This window comes from Sardina pilchardus, chromosome 17, assembly GCF_963854185.1.
Source record: "Sardina pilchardus chromosome 17, fSarPil1.1, whole genome shotgun sequence".
NCBI lineage: Eukaryota > Metazoa > Chordata > Actinopteri > Clupeiformes > Clupeidae > Sardina > Sardina pilchardus.
In genome coordinates this window covers 6,394,965-6,407,033 of record NC_085010.1, presented here as the reverse complement: position 1 = coordinate 6,407,033, position 12,069 = coordinate 6,394,965, and the positions used below count along the sequence as shown (strand labels likewise).

The 12,069-nt window shown below is 40.8% G+C and overlaps 1 protein-coding gene across 1 annotated transcript in view; it reads right to left on the bottom strand.

The window, feature by feature from the left end:
* LOC134061668 (cytidine monophosphate-N-acetylneuraminic acid hydroxylase-like) overlaps positions 1 to 11,287 on the bottom strand; it is a 42,070-nt gene extending 30,783 nt beyond the window's left edge. The window contains exons 1-2 of the mRNA XM_062517422.1: positions 11,079 to 11,287; positions 10,529 to 10,620 (exon numbers count right to left, since the gene is read on the bottom strand). Of these exons, the coding sequence (XP_062373406.1) occupies positions 10,529 to 10,620; positions 11,079 to 11,287 (301 nt within the window). The remainder of the gene's footprint in view (positions 1 to 10,528; positions 10,621 to 11,078) is intronic.
* Between the last annotated feature and the right edge of the window lie 782 nt (positions 11,288 to 12,069).

Sequence of the window (12,069 nt, the reverse complement as noted above, 5' to 3'; positions counted from 1 at the left end):
GCACATATTAGTATTTCCATTATTTCTCAAACATTCTATGGCTAACTATATCCTGTTAGAGAGACCTAAGACCGTATGCAATTTTGAATAGCCTATGCTAAAGTTGTTTTGAGGTTATGCTATTTATTCATTCACTCGTTTTGTTCATAAGTGAAGACAATCAAATTCACAATTGATTAATTACTGAGAAATAAGAATAGTAATAGATGCAGGAGGAGGAACTCCAGAGTACATGTAAACAGGATTTAGATAGATAGATAGATAGATACTTTATTGATCCCCAAGGGGAAATTCAAGAAATTTCATTTACAGTTTTTTTCAATCGCTAACAAGCGTTTGTCCATTCAATTGACACATTTTCAAAACTCTAAACACAGTTAGCACAGCATCGGTCTTTTGTGGCCATACCATTCACACATTTCATGTTGTTTTCATACAGTAAGCAGTCAGTGAATACATTTTCACAATGCTTACATTTTCTTAAACGGACACTGTGTAAGACTGAGGAAATTTCATTGTGAAATTCTCCCATCTAGCGGTTAGGGATTATATCGCAGCCTAGAGACTACGGTAGCCATCTCACGTCAAAAACATAACCCAAATATCTGCGACGAGACAAAACTGTTGCGGAGGTGTGAATTAAATGAAATTTTTGTTTACTGTCTGATTAAACGTTGCACATCGTTGCCAGCATTTGCAAGCCGTTGCAAAGCATTCATTAGGTTGTTGCAGTATTTATAAGGTTCCTCTCGTCGTGAATCTACCAAGACATTTCCCCTTGGGGATCAATAAAGTATGATCCCACCTGATAACGTACGTTTTTTCAAAGTTTTTTCAAATAATCCTCCCAATCCCGTACACTGAGTGTATGTACATACTGTTTTATATCGTTAGCCATTTCATCAAAGGTTAATTACGGACTAATTTTAGCCGCATTACTAGTGCTTTTCAATGGCCGTCTAACTTTTCTGCCGCCACTGACGTCACGCCACTCCGAATGTTTATCCGTTGTGAAGGGGTCTATAGGGAACCTAAGTGACGCGCCTCTACTTCCGGGCTATTGGACCTAACTCGCGAAAAAAAATGAATGGGAGTCAATGGAGAGATAATTATTATCTTTTGGTCCCGTTCGAATTGTACTATGGATCTCACATATGATGTGTGGGAATTTAAAAGATAATTTTTCACGTCAATAAAGTACTGTTATTCAATAGACTTTAAAAGTTATGTTAGTTTTGTGCGAATCCGTCCAGTGGACTACATCTCTCGTCTCAAACTATGCACGTCACCAACATTAAACGAGCGGCTCGCTAGTTAGCTAGTTGTTATGCTAGTTAGCGGTTACATCTTGCTGCCAACTATGTCACTTTACTGTAGTTTATGTACAGTCTATGGACGAATACAACTTATGTGGAGTGTTTAATGCTCTCACTCATGGTATTTTCACCGGCAAGGGGGAAAGTTCAGACTGCTGTTGCTAGTGCCGGTGGCTGTGGCTGACTGCCTGTGAAGTGGGCTAACGTCACTAACGCGACTGATGTGTTGTAGTCGTTGGAATTAAGATATTTCACTCTGTTGTAATTCACTAGTTACGAAATGAACTGCAAATGTCTTTACATGAAAAATTGTCTTTAAAATTGACAAACATCATATGTGTAATTCATGGCAGAAGACGATCAGGACCAGAAAATAATTTATATTTCTCCATAGACTCTCATTCATTTTTTTTCAATCTTAGGTCCAGTGGACCGACCGGAAGGGGCGGTCACTTAGGTTCCCTATAGGCCTAACTGAGCAACAATTCTGACAATTGCCAGTGATTTTGTACTGTACAAATGCATCATCTGTCCTAGTCGATATCTGTTGAGTCAGACTTCCGAGAAATATGTAGGCCTAGCACTTTCAAGCATTCACAAGCACTGCTTGAATATAAAGGCAACAACACTTTAAAGCCCAATTCACACCAAAGATTCCCGACGCGACGACTGAGTCGCAGCGGTGTGAATTAGAAGTTGCACGTAGGTGCAAGCCGTTGCAAGCCGTCGCAGAGCATTACAGTAAACATGTTGAGTCGCAGTCGCAAGGTTTTAGAACGTCGCGGCTCGGCTCGTCTCATCGGGAATCTTTGGTCTGAACCCTACTTAACAGTAATCTGGTTGCAGGTATCTGAAAAACAGTGGGCTGAACTTTACCAACATCAATGTGGTTCCTTTTGGTGTCTGGCAAAATGCAAGTATTTAATGAGTAATTGTGTGTTTGTGTTTGTGTGTGTGTGTGTGTGTGTGTGTGTGTGTATGCGCGCGTGTGTGTGTGTGCAAAATGTGCTAACTGTTTAATGAATAATTGATTATATTGATGTACTGTATTGCATACCTGACTATGGGCTCTGTGCACTAATTTACTTGAAGTCAGAAAACCTATTTTTCCTAATTGTTGGCATCACAGTCAACAAGCACCTGAAGAGGAGTGTCTCCGTTGTATCAAAACGTGTGTTCACCGAGAACCCTTCCCTCGTTATTTGAGCAGCCGCTGCATTCAGATTGGCGTTTTTAGGAAAAGGTGGAAGCTAAAATCACTTTGACTTGAAGCCGAGCAGAGTGGCACTGCTCCAGAGAGCCGCCCATTGACATTAAGACTTGAGAGCATTGTATTTCTTAGGTGCTTGTTGCCAGCCATGCTAACACACAGGAAACTGGTTTGCCAACTTCAGGTAAGCTAGTGCACAGAGGCCATGCTGATCACTGGTGGCGCTTGAGGGCACACCTGGGCACACCTGATTTGAATAGAGTTGCAGTGTGACGTTGACTAATGGAGCTGATGCACGCAAGGCTCTTTAGGCGGCTCATGTATTTCCACTGGAGTGTTAGCAGTGTTGTAACGGCATCTTCTGTCATGTTCTGCTTCTTGCATCTTCACTCCAACACACACTATATTGCCAAAAGTATTGGGTCACTTGCCTGTAGTCAAGTCAAGTCAGGTTTTATTGATATAGCCCATTTCATACACAGAACGGTAGCCCAATGTGCTTCACATAATCATAATCATAATAATCACATAAAAACAAAAATAAAGATAAAATAAAAATGGTTAAAATGTCAAGTCAATTGATTAAAATGTTAAAATAACTTGAGTAAAATAAAATAATAAAAAACAGCTAACATAGACTAAATAAAAACAGATAAAATAAACAGAATAAAATAAGAGCAAAATACAGCACAGATAAAAGAACTTGAAAGCAGACCACGGGTACAGGAGTGAGTTAGTGGAAGGCATCGCAGAAAAGTTTGGTTTTTAGTCTGGATTTAAAAATGGAAATGGTGGGAGAGGTTTTGATGTCTATGGGAAGAAGGTTCCAAAGACGGACTGCATAGCAGCTAAAAGCTGCCTCTCCCTGCTTGGTGCGGGTGCTGGGTTGTACCAGTTGAAACTTATCTGCTGATCTGAGTGATCTTACTGGGCTATATGCTTGAAGCATCTCTGCTATATAGATAGGTCCATGGCCATTTAGTGATTTAAAAGTAAGTAACAGGACTTTAAAATCAATTCTGTAGGTCACTGGTAGCCAGTGCAGGGATTTTAAAATTGGTGTAATATGATCTCTTCTTTTGGTTCTGGTCAATAACCTTGCTGCTGCATTTTGGATCATTTGGAGAGATCTTATTGTTTTTTTAGGAAGACCAGTGAAAAGACCATTACAATAATCCACCCTGCTGGTGACGAAAGCATGAATAAGTTTTTCGAGGTCTACCCGTGATATGAATTTTTTTACTTTTGGTATGTTTTTTAAATGATAAAAAGCTGATTTTGTGACTGCCTTCATGTGGTTGTTGAAGCTTAGATCACTGTCAATAGTGACCCCGAGGTTCTTTACATTTTCTGCTACCTCAAAACCTTTCGTTCCCAATAGTGTGGAAATCTTAAGTCTCTGTTCTTTCTTTCCAAAGATGATTACTTCAGTCTTGTCGGTGTTGAGTTTGAGAAGGTTTTTAGACATCCAGTCTTGAACTTGGTTGAGGCAGTGGTAAAGGGATTCCAGGGGAGCAAACTCATTGGGTGACAGGGAGAGGTATAGTTGTGTGTCATCTGCGTAACTATGGTAACTGATGGAATGTTTCTTTATGATTTGGCCAAGTGGGAGCATGTACAGATTAAATAAAAGAGGGCCAAGGATTGAACCCTGAGGGACACCACAAGTTAAGGGCATAGGAGCTGAGGCATGATGATCAATAGACACATAAAAGCTCCTGTGCTCTAAATAGGACTTCAGCCAGCAGATGACCGAGCCAGAGAGACCCACACAGCATTCAAGTCTCTCTATTAGTATGCTGTGGTCAATAGTGTCGAACGCTGCGCTGAGGTCCAACAGCTTGAGAACAGTGGTTTTCCCAGCATCATTGTTCAGCCGAATGTCATTGACTACTTTAACCAGAGCAGTTTCAGTGCTATGGTGTTCTCTAAAACCTGACTGATAAAGATCAAGACAGGAAATTGTAGTCAGGAAGGCAGATACTTGATTAAAGACAATTTTTTCAATTGTTTTGCCGATGAAAGGTAAATTAGATATGGGTCTGTAGTTGTTAAGCACAGACCCATCCAGGTTGCTCTTCTTAAGTAGAGGCTTCACAACGGCCATTTTGAGGGACTTGGGAAATGTGCCGGTCAGCAAGGAAGTATTTATGATTAAAAGCATATCAGTAGCTATTAAACGAAACACAGACTTAAAAAAACTAGTGGGTAAAATGTCCAGCTCAGATGTAGAAGAACTTAGACTATTTATGGTCTTTTCAAGAGTGTCAAAGTCAACTGGGTTGAAATCTGACAGTGTGCTGAGCTCATCTCTCTGAATGGTTAGTGGTTCAAAATGAGAGGTTTTGTGTGACATAGATGAGATGTGATGTCTTATGTTCTCTACTTTGCCCTTAAAAAAAGAAGCAAATTCATTGCACTTATTAACTGAAAGAAGCTCAGGTGCTAGATGAGGGGAGGGATTTGTGAGCTTCTCAATAGTGGAGAATAGTGCACGAGTGTTATTGGCTTGGCTGTTGATGATGGTAGAGAAATGAGACTGTCTCGCTTTACAAATGACAGAATTGTATTTGTGAAGTGTCTTTTTATGGATTAGATAGTCTGAGTTTAGTTTGGATTTGCGCCATATCCTTTCGGTTCTTCTACATTCTTTCTTTTGTATTTTAACTGAAAGGTCATTCGTCCATGGGGCCTTCTGTTTGCCAGTGGATTTTCTTAGTTTTAACGGAGCAATATCATCCATAATAGTTGTAATTCTTGAGTTAAAATCTTCCGGTAAGTGATCAGCAGTCCTTGGGACTGGGATTGTGGACTCGAAAAGTGCTTGTGTAACAGTGATGATTTAGTTTCTTCCACTTGCACTAATTTGTTATTGTCTTCCATACCGGTGTACTAACCAAGTAGTTGGTTCAGTACTGGCCTCTAGTGGTCATACGCGAGAAACTGCGTGGCTTTCCTCAGTTTGGAGGATTAGAGCCAGCGGTAAGTTGAATGTAAACAGACGTCCCACATTATAGAGATAAACATTTATTGCTTTACGTTTTAAATCAACACCAATGGTCTCAAGGTGTTATGCATTTGTTTTGCTGATATATTCTGGATATTTTGTGTAGTAACTCTGTACATTAGAAGTCATTTTACGTCGAAGTATGAAATCACACGTGTGGATAGCTAATATTCATTCTCCCTCCCATATTAGCATTCCATGTCAATATATGCTGTTGCCCTGCTACGGATCCCACAAGAGTGTATTTCTTTATCAGGTACATGTTAAAACAACTTGTTAGCATCTCTATATTGTTTTTGCTTTATTCATAAGTAATATACAAGAGTTTGGAGGATTAGAGCCAGCGCATTCCATGTCAATATATGCTGTTGCCCTGCTACGGATCCCACAAGAGTGTATTTCTTTATCAGGTCAATAAATGACGAACTGGTTCCACGTCTCACTGCCATTTATTGGAAAACACAACGCAGACAAATAGAAGGGGTTACACTTGCTCAAAGAGAACACAGGTTTTGTCATTTATAACTCTCTTATTGATCATCATGGAGTTATTCTGACGATAGGGGGACATACAGACTTCAATGAAAATACAGCAGTGATCAGATAGGGCTAAGTCCACAACAGATGTAGAGGCACCTTTCATGAGAACAAGATCAAGTGTGTGGCCCTGAGAGTGGGTGAGGCCCTGTATGTGTTGTGTCAGGCTGAAAGCATCAATCAGCGCCAGAAAGTCTCTTACATGTGGGGTTTCAGGATTATCAACATGAATGTTGAAGTCACCAGATATAACAATGCTGTCAAAGTGAACACAGATTTCAGAGAGCAATTCACAGAATTCTTCAAGGAAGACTGCAACTGGCAAACTGGGAGGTCTATATATGGTTAGCAACAGGATTTTTGGACAACCTTTGAGAACAGCACAAAGATATTCAAAAGAGGCATAGTCACCATATGATGACTGTTGACACTGAAAAGAAGCTTTGAAGATTTTAGCTATTCCTCCCCCACGTCTATTTTCACGGTTGACACTTATGAATTTATAGTCGGGGGGAGAAGATTCAATTAGGGTAGTGGTATAGTTCACTGAGTCAAGCCAGGTTTCAGTTAAAAGTAGGAAATCAAGTTTGTATGTGGAGATAAGATCATTGATTAAAAAAGACTTGTTCAAGAGTGACCTGATATTTAGCAAAGCAAGTTTTACTATGAGAGAAGTATTCTTTTCCACTGGGACAGGTGGTTTCTTGGGAACAGGAAGTAGATTAGATGGATTAGATCTACGAGCCAGGGAGTATTTACATCTATTCCGCTTTGCTGTTGAGGAACCACCCAGATAGCAATTTCCTTTGGGCCGGATCCGCATGAAAGCCTTTAGATCCGTATGTAGCGGACCTACGGTATCTGACTGTGGGCCAGATGTAGCCCACACCTAATAAGCGGACTCGTGTTGCAGATCCGTACAACACAGAATAAGCGGACCCCTATCACACCCAATAAGCGGACCCGTATCGAAGATCCGTAGAACACAGAATAAGCGGACCCCTACCACACCCAATAAGCAGACCCGTACCACACACAATAAGCGGACCCGTACTGAAGATCCGTACAACACAAAATAAGCGGACCTGTACCTCACCTAATAAGCGGTCCCGTATTGCAGATCCGTACCACACAGAATAAGTGGACCCGTAGCACACGCAATAAGCGGACCCGTATTGCTGATCCTTACTACACACAACAAGCAGACCCGTACTACACACACAAGCGGACCGTATTGCAGATCCGTACCACACACATGAAGCGGACCCGTATTCATGGGTTTCATCAGGTCCCTTTGCACAGGTGTATCAAGCACCATGCAGTCTGCATTGATAATTAAGGTGCTTGATTGTATACACCTGTGGAAAGGGACCTGATGAAACCCATGAATAGGGCTCGGGATCATGACGTGAAAACTTCACGGGCACAGCCATATTATTGGCAGCCTCACTCCTTAGTTTACTATGGATTACTATGGATTTACCCCCACCTATTAGTGTGTTCCTGTTACTTAGTTTTTGCCTTCTTGGTGCTGTGTAGTTGGGTGTAACCGCGCAACCCACGATCGCTAGAGGAAGAGAATCGCTAATACTATATTTCTGCTTCTTGTCTTCTGCGTCTGAATGAATGGATATTACGTTCGGTACGCTACCAACATGGTGGCTATATTCCTAGAATGCAAGGCATGTGCCCGTGCCCTATTGCAGATCCGTACCACACACAAGAAGCAGACCCGTACCACACACAAGAAGCGGACCCGTATTGCAAATCCGTAGGCCTACCACACACAATAAGCGGACCCGTATGACAGATCCATACCACACACAAAAGCGAACCTGTACGGGTTCGCTTATTGTGTGTGGTACGGATCTGCAATACGGTTCCGCCTCTTAGAATAGAATATATACTTTTTTGTGTGTGGTACGGCCTCTTAGAATAGAATATATACTTTTTTGTGTGTGGTACTTTGTGTGTGGTACGGGTCCGCTTATTGTGTGGTACGGATCTGCAATGCGGTTCCGCCTCTTATGTGTGGTAGCCTACGGGTCCGCTTCTTTTGTGTGGTAGGCTACGGATCCGCAATACAGGTCCCATATTACATATGACTTTAGGCAGACATTCACAACATCCCCAACTGGTCACCACTATAAAAAAAACTTTGCAGAAGAATTAAGGATAGGCTACTGCTTATCACAATTTTATGTCTTTATAAACCTCATGGTTTAGATATAAAATATAACCTAAACATTCTCTGATAACTTTAATTATATTTTGTGTAGGCCTACTTTGTTGAGGTTTGCTTCCCAGCATGCATTGCAAATATTAGTTTTGAATTTTGAAACAATATGGTTGGGACTTAGCTTATAGGCTAACCTACTCCACTGATGTTTTGAACAATAACATTACTAGATATGACCATTGACTTAGTAATTTATTAGGGGGAAAATACACCGTGGTCGTGAAAGTATCAGACCTAACCGAGTATAAATATCCAGCTAACTATCAAGCTGTTTAATCAGCTAGACGTGATCATCATTCAACAAGCCGCATAAACAGGTAAGTCAAATTAGAATCATATACAAACAATACACGTAATTGCTAATCATTGCTGTAGGCTAATGTCTGCTTAAAAAGAATGACAGGTGTTTCACGTTCATTAATAATCACCGCACGCCATGAAATTCGAGACAGAACTACTTGGGGGAGGGGAAAGCTAAACGGCACAAAAATAAGTTGTGTGAAAGTCGAGGTACTTAGATTTTTCCTCTTTTTACGTCGCGGTGAGAAATACGTTCTTTAAAATGCTCTGAATCATCGCCGGGACGTTATCTTGTTTGTTGGGAGCAATCTTAGCCCTTATTAGCACCAGATCAGTAAAACGGATCCAAAACAATTTTGGACCGATGTGCGTTTGGACGCTGAATCAGGTCCACTATTCAGATCCGTGCCGGATGTCGTGGTAGGTGTGTTTTGCTATCTGGGACGGACCTGGACGAGTGCAAGTTCATATCTGCCGCAGATCCGTCAAAAGGATCCAAAACAATTTTGGACCGATGTGCGTTTGGATGCCGGATCAGGTCCATTATGTAGATCCGTGCCGAATGTTGTGGTAGATGTGGCCCAGTTCCGTCCCAGTGTAGTTTTGCTATCTGGGCAGTTTGCACAGTTATAGGAGCCTGTAAGGATGTGATAGGAGTAGGCCTATGCAGGTGCGCAGGGATTGTGCATAGGTCTGTACAGGGAGACAGTTCAGCAGGACCCTCATACATGCTATGCTGGGTGGAGAGTATGCAGACTGGAGGAGGGTCAAGCTAAGCATTGTGTCAATCCATACCAAAGGCTATATAGTTTACTAAGTTGGAGGTGAGCAGCTTGATTCCCTCCCTGTTCAGGTGAAATTTGTCAGCATTAAAAAGGTCAAGCCTAGTCCAAAAGGAGTCAAAATTAGGAATAAAGTTAAAACCAGCTGCCAGACAGAAGTGGCACAGCCATTGGTGCAGTCCATAGAGACGACTAAAATGTTCGGAGCCCATGGAAGGAGACGGGAGAGGACCAGATAAAATGCAGCGCTTTCCCAGAGATCAATTTTAAAGCATAGTGCCTCAAGATCTAAATGCAATCTGGCTGATTGCCTGTCCATTATCTCATTAGTCCCGGTGTGTATAATGACTATTTTGACAGATGTGTGTGAGTGAAGAAGTTCAGGCAAAAGTTTGATGAAATCACCAATTTTACCATTGGACAGACAGTAGGTGATACAAGCTGGAAGTTTAACTCCCTTGATGGAAGAGTCACCAAGCAGGAGGGCTTGTGGCAGTGAGGTGTCATTATACATGTAGGAAGAGAGATTTGGATGAGATATGTGTATGTCTGAAGACTGGGGCGCCAGAGAGCCAGGGGGCGTACCCCCAAGTACCAACAAGCAGATGTTGCTGTGTTAGATTCAAAATGGGCCCGCCATCGCCCATTTATTATTAAATTGCCATTATTTTCATGGTTGATATTTGATATTGTTAATAATATTGTTGTTATTTTTACTATTACTTTTATACTTAATGTCAGCTTTTCAACTTTATTTGAAGCTATTAGTTGTAATGTAGTTCATTAGTTGTAGTGTTCTTATATTGTAAGTTGTTTATGACAAAAGCATTAGCCAACACAATAAATGAGGGCCAGTGTGTGCAGAGAAATGACGAGTTATAGTGTATATGTAACAAAATGTGGTGTAACGTTGGGATGTGCTTTTGAGAGGAAAATGATCCATTTGGCCAATTGTGTTTTGTAGGTGAGAGTCTGTGTTTAGAGTTTTGAAAATGTGTCAAATGAATGGACAAACGCTTGTTAGCGATTGAAAAAATCTGTAAAATGTAACTGTTCAGAGAAAACAAGCTCGCCACGAAAGTTCTCCATTGTTTGTGGCCAATTTAAACACACCCCATGCAGGGTGCTCCAGCTTACCGAGTTCATCCTGCATGAAGCTGTCAGGGGGGTTGACGTACTGCATGGTCTCCATGTTGAGTTTCCAGTTATGCTTAGTACAGCGGACCGTCCTGTGGCAGAAAGTACAGATGGAAGCTGAGGCAACTTTCTGAGCAGCTCTTGAAGCAAGCTATGCAATGTTCCAGAGTATTGAAGTTCTGGAACATTTCCCTTTGATATTGGACAGGTGTATTTTCTGAAAGACTTTAGCCAGATTCATCCAGATTTTCATCACTGTCCGATCAGAACACATGGAACTGCTTTAGTGGTTGTCCAGCAACATTGCTCAAAAAGTGCACCAAGTAAGGCAAGGCACAAAGCATATTCCTCTCAGTGGTGATTCATTTTATAAGCTGAGGCCAGATGCTCAGGAGGCCTTTGAATCAGTTTAGATGTTTCATGACTATTGCCCACATTTATTTCAGGTTTTACTGTTGTCCTGGTTTTGATATTTTACAAGGAAAAGGTTTTGATATTTTGTCTGTGAAAATGAGTATTGCTTGTTGTTTGTTTAGTGCTGACCACTGACCTGCCGTCCATGTCCTCGATGTCCTTGATGAAGACGCCTCCTTGGTGCTTGCACTGGTTCCTACATGCTCGTAGCTGACCCTCGCTGCTCTTGTAGATGATGTAGCACTTCCCATCCACAGGGCTCTTCTTGAAGTTGATGCCGTCTTTCAGCGACCCAACAGCCTCGGAGTCCAGGGTCAGCACGTTCTGCGCAAACTGGGATGCCATGGAAACAGCCAAGGCTTCCGTTGAGCCTCTTGCAAAAAAAAAAAAATGTCAACCATCTTGTTAGTTAAATAAAAAATATGTATAAAAAGATGTACACACACACACTATGAATAGTAAGCTATAATCTGCAGAAATTCTGCTGTCATGAACATCAGAAATTCAGTATTTTCTGTTTTTATATCAGGACATTATACAATACTTGTATAATATACAAGTATTGTAATACTTGTAATGGTGTTCCAAGGTATACTGTTGAAATGTTATTTAATAAAATGTATATTTTCCAACCAATAACTACCACCCCCCCCCCCCAAAAAAAAATAAAATAAAATATATATATATATATAATAAAATTAAATAAAATAAAAATAATGCAAATAAATAATCAAGGTTTGCATTGAGCCGTATACACAATATACTGTAGTTATCCTTTTTATCTGCTTAGAAATGCACCACGTTTTATTTTGTCTCACCATACTTGGTTGTGTGACTACTCTTGTAACTGTATTTTAATAGGGAAAATGTAGGTGTTTGGTCACTTCTAACTTCATCTCTGTTTGGATCCTAATGAATGCATTGGGCTAGCTAAGTGCTATCAAAGTTGTGCCGCACGCCAGAGCCAGTGAGTGCACGCATTAAAATGTGAGAGGTATGTATCAACTCGTCTTAATTAAGTGAATAACATAGTTTAATATGAAAAAACGTTGAAGTGTTCCTTTGAACTAAAGCAGCTGAATTCAGTTCACTCAGTGTATATATAATTAAATTAAATTAAATTAAAT